At 39.2% G+C, this 13,305-nt stretch overlaps 1 protein-coding gene across 3 annotated transcripts in view; it reads left to right on the top strand.

Moving 5' to 3' along the window:
• The window catches only part of LOC126402564 (histone-lysine N-methyltransferase SUV39H1-like), a 34,132-nt gene extending 26,453 nt beyond the window's left edge, over positions 1 to 7,679 (top strand). For all 3 annotated transcript variants that reach the window (XM_050064690.1, XM_050064688.1, XM_050064689.1), the window contains one exon: positions 1,274 to 7,679. In XM_050064690.1, coding sequence (XP_049920647.1) covers positions 1,274 to 1,324 — 51 coding nt within the window. In that variant the 3' untranslated portion in view covers positions 1,325 to 7,679. The remainder of the gene's footprint in view (positions 1 to 1,273) is intronic.
• Positions 7,680 to 13,305: the final 5,626 nt, after the last annotated feature.

The following is a 13,305-nucleotide window of genomic DNA, read 5'->3' as shown; positions in this document are numbered from 1 at the left end:
GTCAAGCTGGCGCTGATGTTTACATCCATTATCGTTGTCAGTAATGCCTGCTACGGTCCGGAGCATGCCGCCGGCTCTTGCGTTGTTTTAGAGATGCAAACTGTTAAAGCCAGTCAACCGATTGCTAGTCTCGCGATACCCGAATCCATGACTCTACAATCGATTCATCTAAGGATTCTTGGCTGATTCGTATCGATTGAGGAGGCTGCTACCGACGCAGCCGTATCTCTCGCTTGTCAAATCGGATATCCGGTCGTATCGGTTAATCGTTCCCAACCCTAGAAAAAAGCCATCTACGTCAAACTTGAACAATTGTTGTTAAACAGTAGTTTAACAATAGTATATTGATGTACACTTTTAGATTATTCACTGAACTTGAGCTTCTTAAATTTCAGTTAAGACTGGAAAAATTGAGTTGTAAAAATTTATAACAGTGTGTAAACAGGAACACTTCATCCTTCAGTTTATAACAAACATTAAAATTCACCACAGTTGGAGATACATGGTTTTCACTGGACAGAAAGGGGATAACAAATTGTCATTGAAAAGGTAACTAGCAGCCAAAGGTAGAAGTATAAAGTAGCAGAAAATGGAAATACTCAAGAACAAGTAGCTCATATTTGTACAGTACTTGATTGAATGTGAATGGGTGGCTGTGGCTCAGAGGTGGAGCATGTCGCTCCACCTCTGAGCCTGATGGGTGTACCATCGGTGTGCGAAGCCATCTGAGTAGCAGGTGGCACACTTGTATGGTAGCCTCGGCCACCAGTGTGTGAATGGGTGAATGTGACATGTAGTGTTAAGGGGCTTTGAGTGGTCGGAGGACTAGAAAAGGGCTATACAAGTGCACTCCATTTACTTAGTTACTTTACAGCACTGATGACAGGAAGCAATGGAAGAAGTGGCACTGATATTGATACTGATTTTCTTTCAAGCTTATCAGTTCATATGCTGACAGAACATCCAGGTCCATAAAGGGGCGGAAAAAGCCAGACACATGCCTCAACTGTATCCAATCACTCTGTAGTCTTTTTTTTTTAGTTTTTATAATAACATAATATAACTGTTTTCATTGAACATAATGGTAATAGTTACAGGGTTAGCAGTTGCCCTGTACACCACAGCCTTGAATGAAAGGGCACCATCACATTGACTGTGCTGTTACCAGCCGTCTATAAGGGCGATACAGTTGTGAAGGACTTGTGTTCAAGCAAAGTTAACTTGCTTGCTTTTCAACTGAGCTGTCTCCAACCTGGTTTCTTTTTGTTTCCAGTTGATCCAGTGGACACAGAAAGCACCAAAATGGACTCCAGTTTTAGTCTAGCAGGTCTCCCCAGCTCTCCAAAGAAGAGGATTCGAGTGGAGTGTCGGTGTGGATCAGACTCCTGTCGAAAATACCTGTTCTGACAAAGGACTGCTGAGAACACAACACTATCAGCTGTGTAAAGACGGGGAAAATTGTACAGATTTGTATATGAATTTTTATTATCTTTTGTTTTTTAAAAGCTGAAATTCACCATCAACTTTTCATATGTTAACGTGACTTGACACAATGTGATTTAAAAGCACAATCCAGAATTTCAATCTTGTGATTTACTTCAACAGAATGTAGAGTTTCTTGGTTTACACTGAATTTAGGGCTGCATCAGTGGATTATGTAAGATCCTTATTCCAACAATTCGAAATATCTTTCTATAAAAAAAACAGATCCATGATCATGCGTAGTAGCCAATCCCTGCAGAGTGCAGTACAAGAATACTTGGCCCCTTAGCTTTGAAGTAAAATATTTTCTATGGTTGATTTCTTCAGGCTCTTAAAATGTATAAATATTCTACAAGTACATGACACAGGTATTTGCCCAATCTGTTTCATTGCAGTGATAATTCTGGCTTTGTGCATAAAAAAAGACAAAAGGCTTTTGTTCCTGTGCTGCACTTTGTAAGCACCTGTCAACACCACATATAATCCTAATTGTTCCCATGAAAACTGATAAGAGAGTCAGTGTCTTAAACCTCAGCAGGTAAAACTATATCCGTGGCCAAACACCACCAGGGATAAGCAAGAAAATGTTTTTGTGACTATGGTGAAGTGACTGTTTAATGGTGAAATGAGGGGGTGGGGGGTGGGGGGTGGGTCATAATTCCTTTATCTATGAACTGTCCCTACTTCTGTCACTCTTGTGGCTCTGTACAGTATCTATTCTGTGGTCAAATAGATGATTGTTTTACAGTGTGTATATAAACATTTTAGTTGTTAGTATTTCAAGGTCTGACTTTCTTATAGGTGGAGAACAAAAACAATGGCTTGATTTTGAAGTGGTTCACTTTCAAAGTATTCAACACCTTCTATCACTAGGTGGTGCATTTGACCAACTATAGCTGTCAGCCACATAATACAGGAAATGTGTGTTTCACTTCCTCCAGGACAATTGACCTATGGCTAAGCCACGCCCCCCTCCATTCACTTGGACAAACTATCAACATTCAATGACCGGCGCTGTGGCAGATGTCGCAGTACACGGCATTTTGCAGGAGGCAATTGATGTTTTTTGGGGACATAACGATCAGATGTCATTGAGAAGTAACCAAAAGGGCCTAAACTACGCATTGGAGGGATATATTAATCATTTTATTGTTGAGAAGGTCAATGAAAAGCTTAAATTACAAGCCAAAATTTACAGGTCACGCTTGTGAACCGTATCTTGTTGCTGTCGCCATCAAAGACAACAAGTTTAAGTGCCACTGAAGTTAAGGTTTTTGGTTCAGAATATGAGAAAAGGATAAAGGCCTTTTTACCATCTTTACCAAGAGTGTCTCTCCGTTAGTTTGGTGCTACAGTATTTACATTGAATCATTCAGCATAACGTTTGCCAACCTTTGTTATCTCTGCGATTACAAATAAATTAATGAAGCTAAGCTCCAGAAGTTAACGTTAGCTTAACTGGAGCCCTTTGGACAACAGCTAATAATGATGTACAATCACCAAAGTACAAAACTCAAACAAAATAGGCTAATGAACTCCCAGCAAACAAGCTGACAATGATGAACAACGCAGCTAGGAGCGAACGTTAGGCTAACATTAGCTAGAGATGTTAAAGATAACTTTATATTTCTTTCCAGCAAAGTGACAATATGTTGTCTCAAACACAATGTTGACTTACCTTAAAACAGATGTAGACATCCTTATTAATCTTATTCACGTTGAGTTGACGTTGTGGTCTAACATTACCACACAACTTTATCCAAAGGAGACACTTTTCTCGGTTGAGATGTGGTTTAAAGTGTAAAAAATACACCCCGACGCCCAGCCTCTCTGCTGCAAAGCCCTGTGAGGCAAATTGTGATTTGTGATATTGGATTTTATAAATAAAATTGATTGATTGACCATTTTTAAACTCCAAATCTCCAAAAAAGCTCAGAAAACCGAACAAAACTGACTTTCTGTAATGTATTTCAATGAACGGCGAGGCAGAGAATGTCCGAGTATATGGGAATGGCTATACGCACTGTGATTGGCACATCACGTTTTAAGGGCGGGTCAGTTGTTGGCATGTGTACTACTTTGTACAGGGTGTCAGCAGGTTCTTAAAAAGCCTTAAAATGTCTTAAATTTCCCTGGTGACAAGACGTTGATGAACCTTACTCCCTCTAATATGATGTGTCTCAAGATGATTTGTCTAATAATTAGTCATACATGTGGTTTAAAAGAATCTTAAAAGGTTCTTAAAAGCATTAAATTTAAGCAATTCATCTATAATCAATCCACCTGCTCCATGTTCACTCTGTATGCTCCATATGTCAACTCCTAACACAATACTTGCTTTATAGAAGAAATGATTAGGAAATGAAAGGCAGAAAATCTCGTGACATTTTTCAGACATGGTCGGGGGGGTTGGTCCATCAGATTCTCCACCTTTTCCACTGAATTAGCGCGTGTGCGACGTTTTTTGTAAACACAGGTAAACCTACTAAAAACAGGGTACAGACTCCTTTCCCATTGCCATTACACCAGAGCTGTGAACACTGCTGTGCAGAAGATGGGTATGCCTTTCTGTGTGTTTTTGAATGTGTGGGTGTGTAATGATCAACGTTAAAGACGGGCTGAAAACTGGTTAGTAAACAGTAGAAAGCACCATGGTATGGAAAGCTTAAGGGCTCTAAACATCTATTTTGACGTTCGTATTAATAAGTCAAATTTGTTCGTCTTAACAGGTAAAATAATCAAGTCTCTATGCATCAAATGCGCGTTAAGAAGATGACAGAAAATTCCCTGCTAACAAGTACATTTCTGTCTTCTTAAGATGTTTAAAATTGGGTGCAACCATTTCAACAGTTTTGGAGGGGCAACTGATGAAAAAGTATTCAGTGTACATTGTATTTGCATAAGTGTCCATTAGATGGCAGAATTAAATTAGAGTACATTGGGCATAGTGTTTAGTCTTCTATTCTGAGTGTTTTACTGATATACCTTCATTCTTTCATATCATAAAATTAATGCCTCAAGTTATTTGTTTTACTGCTTTTAATAACTGATATTATTGAGGTCTCTTACTGAATTCAGCATCATGTTTCATTTGGCTGAACTCTGATTTAACAAGTCAGCGGTGATAAACATTTGTAAACTGTGTCATTAAGGCAGACAAGTGTGGCGTTACACTGGTAAACATCACATTAGTCACTTTACATTAAGCTAAAATTAATACAGAATTATATAAATTGTTTGCCTCATGTATCTCTGTGTGTTCAGGGGTCGTAAGAAATCATAAATCATCCTTGAGGAGTGGATGTTTACCGTACGCTAGCTCGGGTTCTGTTAAATTTAACACTATGCTAAATGAGCAAGGCAAGCTTCCTGCTGACGCGCTTGGTTAAAAAGGAAGACAACAATGCTTTGAGATGGCTGTCAAGAGATGACAGAGGTATGTTCACGTTGTACTGTCTGAGGTGTAACAGGCGCTGAGTTCCCCATGTTTTATGTTCAAATCGATCTAGAAAAGAGAATTAGCATACTGTTCCTTACCGTTGAAATAGGAAAACACTAGTTAATCAGCAGTTAATTCACACAAGGTATCATGGGGGCTATGAAGTGGATATAAAGCTTGGTTTTCCCAGCCAGTCTTTCCCCAAAAACACTATTTTTGTGTTTAAGAGGATTTTTTTTATATAATTTATACTGGATGAAAACACGTAGGCTGTGGTATGTTATGGCCACAGTGGCTTAAGAGGCTTCCAGAAGCCATTCACTATTCACATTCATTTTCTGTCGTCTTAACGTGCAACTGACCCGTAAAGATGAACAAATTTGACTTATTAACGCAAATGTCAAAATAGACGTGTAGTACCCCTCCATGGTCCATAGCACAGAGGCCTGTGAAAACTTTATGGTGGTCACTTTTTTATATATATGTATATATCTCTAAGTTATTTAGTCTCTCCAACTCCGCACAGACTAATTTGGAACAATGTTTGAGCACTGCTTGGGCAGAGACAGACTATTTTGCAGCTTGCTGGCTAAGGGGCTAAAATTAGCAAGTTCACTGGGGTGTTGTGTTTCCATCAATGCCAATCAGAGCCGGAGCTGATAAATACCCAAGACTAATGCAGAGTCATCTGACCTGGTTGTGAATGCCGATTTTAACCTTTCCCATTACATTAAAAGGCCAGATTAGTGGGTGTTACCATGTTTTTTGTGCAGCGGGAAAGGGACTTCAGAGTTAGATGGCCCTGCAGAGATGAAACAGAGACAAAATAATGCGTGGTAAATGAATCTGAAGCAACTAAATCACTCCAACAGTTTTAAAAATCAGGCTATATGAGTTTGCATACCAGCCAACCACCTACATGCTGCACTACTGTATTTACTGTATTAATTACATACATTTATTTAATACTTAATTCTAATTGGTCAATTAAGGCATTCTGCAGTATGTGATTTCTGAATAGAAGACTGCTGCTATACCATTGCTATGGACGCATGAAGCCCTGCAGGGTGATTCAAGACCCCTCACTTTGTGTCAGGGTCCTGCATCTCCCTTGCAGGATTCATTTTGCAATAATTGTCCCTTACATAGCCCTCACTCATTCATTCTGCCCCTACCCAAAAATATGTATTTTTGTACTTCCTTTTTCTGCCCAGAGTTTACATTAAAATACACGAGTGTTGCATTCATGTACAATTGAAGATTTCATCCAGACATTCTAAGACACATAAAAATACTTTGCTTTGAATAGTAATTTGGTTGGTTGTTTTATCCATCACAATCACTTAGATAGAAATTCTTAAAGCACATTCTCCTACATGGAAAAATCCAGAATCTATGAATTTGCAAATATTGTTCTGTATAAAAGTTGAACTGCTGGACAGAATTTGTGTCCTCCTTTACTTAACATTCCATTCTCATTTTACAAGTAGTGGAAGTTTCAAGTTTTCAGATCACTTGCATAGGTTTACTGGACTTTGATTAGCCTCCAAATAGTCCTGCTGATGCGTCTAGGTGTTAAAAATGAGATTTAAGGCGAGCAGAAAGAATCTTTCCCTCTTCAGCAGATGAATCTAACAAACTCTTCACATCAATCAAGGGACCGCAGATGTGAATTAGCTTTAAGCTAAATCTGGTGCAATACATTAAATGGCAACATTTATGTTTGATATTGTACATAGTCCCTATACAAATAAACTAAAATAAAAAAACAAATAAATCTTTCTTCACAGTCAAGTCCAAACAAAACTTTGACTGGTCAGGTCACATGGTTAGGTTTAGGCAACAAAAGCATGTGGTTAGGTTTAGGATACAAATGCACATTGGTAGGTTCAGACAACAGAAGCACATGGCTAGGTTTAGCAAAAAACATCATGGTTTGGCTGTACATTCAAATGAGAAGTGAACACCAGCCTCCTGGGTGAAAGTCCAGGGTTCTTGGACTCATCCACCACCCATCCCACCAGCACTGTATGGACTTTCCAGGTACTTCAATTACGTTTTTGTTTGGTGGCATTTTAAACTGACGGTTTTTGTTGGTGTCTGATGTGGAAATCAATAGCCTAGTGATGGAATTTGACAACTCTGGATTCAGAAAAGATTAGATTTGGATCATTTCAATCTTGTTAAATATTTTCATCTTAAGGGTTCCTATTCTCAGTACCTACCTGACCATCTTTAAAGTCTGACAACTGTAATGAAGTAGAAACAGATTGGATGACTGGAATGGCCTTACAACAACAACTATCTAACTCCTGATTTGGTGGCGGTGTCCTGGACCATGCGTCAGACTGCATTGTGCAGTGCAGATTGTACTGTTTTGTATTGGCAGGCATATTGCTTTGTTTACATATTTTGACCTCAGCAAGATGGCTGCATGGTCACTCTTTTCCAACATGGGTAGTGATTCTACTCTGTAGCTGTTTTTGAATGGTGTATGGCAGTGAGTTTTAAGATTAGCCTGATCGCAGCATCAGGATTACCGGTCTGTGAGCAGTTCAGGTCTTTGCAAATATCTCTGTACTTGCCCATGGGAGAATGCAGACCTCTTTGATGATGTAAATTCCCTTTGAAGAAAATTATGTCTGCATCTGATTGTCAGCAACTCCATATCAGGCGAGCAGGAACGGGATGGCATTTTAATATTCCCACTGTCACACCAGTCCTCACACCAGTCACACCAGTCCTCACCCTAAAGCACTCCTCCTTACCCTAGAGGACTCTAGCAAGAACAAAGGAGGAGATCCTTTGTTCTTGCTAGAGTCCTCTGTTTTGTCATTGGTAATAAAGTACTGGTAAGTATGCCTTGCATATGTAAGCAATGCAAAGCTGACCATATAGCAACAGGCAGCAAGTTAGCTACTAGAAATAATAATAATACTAATAACAACAATGAAATTATTATGTCTTTTGCAGAGTAAAAGTGTTCACATTTGACTTCAAAAGCCAGGCCTTCTGAGACTTTGTCTAATGTCACGGTAGGTAGCGCAGTTTCAGCTAGTATGATGTGCAATATCCCCTGTTTACCTTATCATGGTTACAGCAAAGAGTGGATCTCAATACTCACTATTTGCTGGAAGAGCCATCAGAAGTCACTCACATAAACACTGGTTACTTTCATATTCAATTGTCATTTATTCAGAACAAAAGGCAGCCAGAAAACATGGCTTAAATGCAAAAAATGTGGGAATCATATCTGAGGTAGGGTAAGTGAAAGCTTTACTTTGTTCATCTCCTATGCCTTACAAAATACAAGCTTATTCAAGTATGCTACTGGTATACTTCTTTTAAACTTAACATAAGAAAGTATAATTTTAGTTTACTTTATGTGCTTATCAGAGATACTTACCAAGAGTATATTTATGAATACTTGGCATATACTGACATATATCAAAAAAAAAGTCTAAGTATATTTTGCTTATACTTGTACTTAATCTTTTGATTGAGATATAATTGAGAGAAGTTTAATTAAGTATTCTTGCCTTATACAGAAAGTTTAAGTATCCCGGATAGCAAGGTCATCAGTCAGTTTACTTGTGGTGTACTTTAAAGCATACTTTTAGAAACTAAAAAGTGGGCCAATTTAGTCCCAAGAAATATGTTAGTAGTACACTTACAAGTATACCACTAGTACATTGACATAAGTATACTTACTACATAAAGTAGACTGAGAAATAAACTTGGACTTCACTTGAGTATACTAAATAAAATAAACTTGAAGTACACAGAAGCACCTGTAACCAAACTACATTTAAAACTTTTCCCAATCAGAAACCATGGATTACCAGAACCTTCTGGGATGCCATCCACTCCATACTTTGGTATGCATAAATCCTGTTGTTTGGAGTAAACCAACACCGAGGTAGATTAGCATTAAAGGAGGATCATGACTACTGATTCTGTGAATCAGCTTGTTGATTGCTTCTGTCAGTGCTGCTCTCAAAGATATTTGGAAGGGAATGCAGGCCAGACTGGTGTCCAGTGTGTCCTTGGTGAAAGCCAACCATCTAACTCTTAACAGTGTCTGCCTCACCTCATGTGGCAGGGATTGCTTTGGATTTGTGGGATTTGGAGGATCAGGACTTCCCGAGTTCCAATTGAAGAGAAACAGGTGGTAGATGTCAGTGAGAGGTGAATAGGTCATATCAGCCAGGTAGCTTGTGTCTGGTCAAATGAAAGCAGTCAGGAAGCTCTCAAGAACAGTTTAAGTCACGCCTGGCTCTTATTCCCTGACCAAATGATTGTGATGTCTGCATGTATTTCATGATGGTAAAAATCAACTTAAAGATGTTCTTTTTTTCCTCCCAAGTCTTCTTCATTATAATACTGATACCCATATGCAACCTGACGAAGTTTGATGTCTAATGGTTTCTCTTTCCCTCTTTATACTGCCAGTGTAGGCACTGAAAGGCTGGATCATTTGAAGCATAGGAGTTAAAAGCAGCTTATATCAGCTGATGTGTAATCACTGAAAGCAGCTGAACTGTCATTACAGGAGTGAGCGATGAAAGCAGTTGAAAGCCAGTTTACTTGAGGTCACAGTGAAGAGTCAGTTGATATGAAAAGTGTGACAGCAGTTGAAACGTCAGTTGAAGCATCAAATTACCTTCTACCAAAAAAACAGTCCAGAAGAAAACTTGTGATGGTGTGCTCTGTGAATTACCCAGAGTAACGCAGGACTGTTTCTGGAATGAAATGTTTTTTTGTTTTGTTTTGTTTTGTTTTGTTTGTGTCATAAGGAGAAATCTGGGACAAATAAAACTAAATAGATTTGCCTGGCTGGTTACCACCAGAGGCAAGTCAGGTTTGTGTTGTTTGGCAGAACCAACCATTAAGTACAGCTAACTCATTTCCACCGACATGGAACCAGTTCTGTTCCAGTTCCCACACCAAATTTTGAAATGTTTGAAGCATTTGAACCATAAATAAATTGGTTCAGAACCTGAAAAGGTTCTTAGCTGGAACTAAATATAGCAGGTTTTCCTTGACCTGAAGTGAGTGGGCCTGAATACCTCACTGTAAATCTCCAGGGAATCACAGATGACATCAGAGGATGATGCTACATACAGATCAGCATCACATGTATGCCACCAAAGCGACTGTCAACGGACTCTTATTTCCCTGGTTACAAAATGAATGGAAACAAACAGGTGTAGCCTACATGATACACAGTAGCTGGTCTGTGGTAAAAGATCCTTCGGCATGTTCACCTATGGGAACCTTGTTATGACTTCTGCTTCCTCTAAATGGTCAAGTTTTATTGTTAAGTGTAGACCTGCACAGGACAGCAAGCTAGTGTGCAGGAATGTTTATGTGTTGCTTGGCAATAGTCCAGCCCCAGTCTAGATGTGGAACTACTTGTGTTGGTGGAGCCAAATAAATCATTAAATAAGCAGATTGTAACCTGTTGCCACTTTTTACTGTTGATAAATGGTGCTTGTAGAACTGTTGTATAAAAGCAATATCACACTCAAGGTCATGTTGTACTGAATATCAGCACAGCTGTGATTGTCTTCAGCACACGGCCTGTGGCCTCATGCCTACAACTGAATCGCAGCCATGTTGATAGTACAACAGCACTCCCTCTTGTGTCGCCCTCTGTTGATGACACGTCCTTAATTACTATGGTGCTGATCAAAAGTGGTGGAAATGTGGGCTGGTTCGCTAGATAGCACCAGGGTTCCAAGAATCCTGACCTGAACTGTTTCAAGAACCAGAGCTAATTTGGTGGAAAAGGGGAAAGACAGGAACAATGGTGTTGCCCCATCCTACTGTACCATACCATCATGATCATTGTTGTCATTATCATCATCATCATCATCATCATCATCATCATCATCATCTCATCATCATCTCGTCATCATCAAGCTTCCAAGCAGGATATTAGATTGCATATTGTTATGGATGTTCTGTATGCAAAATGGATATACCATCACACCCAAGAATTCTGGGAATAGAGGTAATCATAATAATCATCATTTCAAATGAAATTTATTTTCTTTACAAAATTGACAACAAAAATCATAAATTGCCAGAGACATGCGTAATTGCTCAACCTTCTTTTTTTTTCTTTTTCTTTTTTTTATAATACAGAACAAAGGGAAACTGCAGCATCTGACCTGCCTCCATATTTCAATGGTCAGAAGAAGTTCCTTTCACATCCTTCAAACCTTTTGGTATTTTTTCTATATGATATTTGACTTTAGACTGCACTGAGATGAGATTTTTCTTTTAACCTTTGACTGAATATTCTACTTTGAGGTTTAACTAATCGTTTACTGGAGGATTCATAATGGCACCCTCTCTAAACCATTGCTGTATTTGGAGTTCTTCCCAAAGATATATATAGGTACTTCAACATGTTGTTACTGTGATTTCTGTTACTGTGCATGTTTACACTAACACAGCAGAATAAAGCAAAGACTGATCTGGACATTCACTTGTCTACTTGGTATCTGGCTCATTTAACGCCACGACCCAGTCACACCATCAAATATTTCACACCAAAATATATTTATTTCAACTGAATTACTAGATTAAACTTTTGTGAACTTTTGTAAATAAAAACGTTTACACTGTTGCCGCTAGTTTAGCTAGCTTAACTGGTAATTTGACTGCTGGCCTCTGGTGCTGCTTGATAAGTGGAACAAAAGCTTCACAGTCTTCCTGATGGGACCAGGCTGCTACAGAGCGATTCTTTAACACTGAAGGCTAGGACTAAAGGATTTATTCCACTTTATTATGACTTGGGGGGAATGGTGACATCACTACAAAAGCTTCATGGTAAGAAACACAAGCAGTCTGATGATCAGACAGGTTGGAAACAAACCAGCACTTTCAAACACTGTATATGAAGGTCAAACTGGACATTCATTAAAGCCCTGACACACCAAGCTGACGGTTGGCTGTCGGTTAATGTTGGGCCGTCTGTGCAGTGTGTCCCGCAACGTTGACGCTAGTTGACTTTTTTCCAACAGATTCAGCTGGTTGAATCAGCTGCTGCGACTGCAGAGCCTGTTGGTGAATGAAATCACTCAGTGAAAGTCCAGCTCAGCCCACGTGAAGAGAAATGGAAGTAAGGAAAGTAAACAAAGACCTAAAGTCAAGAGGAAGTGAGACCAAAACAAACTTGTTCCACAAGGTCAGATTATTTTTCTTTGGCCAGTGAGCTCTTTAGCAGAAACGTTTCCTAATGGCTTGTGTTATTGTTCACTGGTGCATGGTAAATATGCTCTGTTCTTCCAATATTGGAGTGTGTTGTTGATTTGCTAACTGGCTAACTACTGTAGCATCAAGACGGTCTTACGTTTCCCTTATTACATGACGACTACAGAATCCTGCTGTCTGCCAGTGTGTTCTTTCTTGCAAACACAAAACGTACATGGTGGTTGGCCATCAGCTGTAGTCTCTGCAGTGTGGTCATGTACAACTTCTTGGCTAAGACACAGCAACTTGAGGCCATGCAGCAGGGGGCCCTAGTCCTGGCTAGTTAGCTGAGGTCGGTTTAGTGCGTCTGGGCCTTCAGGTTCAAGTTGAAGCAGGAACTGCATCTGTAGACTGTGATGGATATTTACAACAGACAGTGAGTCATAATTTTACTGTTCACCTTCAAATTAACCTGTTGGTTTGTTTCCAGCCTGCCTGATCATATGAATCTGCGTACACAGATCTTAGCAATAAAGCTGTGAAGCGCAGTGTCAGTATTATTGACAGGAACCATGGAGAAGACCCAAGCAGAATAATTTGGTGTTTTCCTTTAAGAAAATACTTTGAGTGCTGATTTGATGTCAAAGTGAAACTGCCAAGTGTTTGTATGTACAATTCTTGATTATTTATCATCATGAAAACTGTAGTTTGACTTTCTTTTTTTATGTATTAATTCTTTAATGAAACATTCTGAAAGAGGCCAGTGTATGCAGTCACATCTGACCTCTCTGGATGCTTTATCTCAAGCTTTTTTTAACCTTCATTATCCCTAAATATGTACAAAAAAATCCAGTCCTAATAATAGGAATCTATGACATGTTTTACAAAAGGGACTTTGAGTAAGCTTCATTGGTTTGAAAACACATTCAGATCTTAGTTTTAGGAAAAGAGTCAACATAAGATATACTGAGGAAGTGTTTGCAGGAATATCTTAAAATGCAATATGTATCGGGTCAGTATTTTCCCTCTCACTTTCCTGTGTCATCCATGGAACAATCACCTTCCACACATATAGAATCATACCTGCCAATAGAATCTCTCTCTCTCTCTCTCTCTCTCTCTCTCTCTCTCTCTCTCTCTCTCTCTCTCTCTCTCTCTCTCTCTCACACACACACACACAC

The sequence above is a fragment of the Epinephelus moara genome, chromosome 16 (genome assembly GCF_006386435.1).
Source record: "Epinephelus moara isolate mb chromosome 16, YSFRI_EMoa_1.0, whole genome shotgun sequence".
NCBI lineage: Eukaryota > Metazoa > Chordata > Actinopteri > Perciformes > Serranidae > Epinephelus > Epinephelus moara.
The sequence above is the reverse complement of the archived record's forward strand: the minus strand, read 5'-3'. Positions and strand labels throughout refer to the sequence as shown.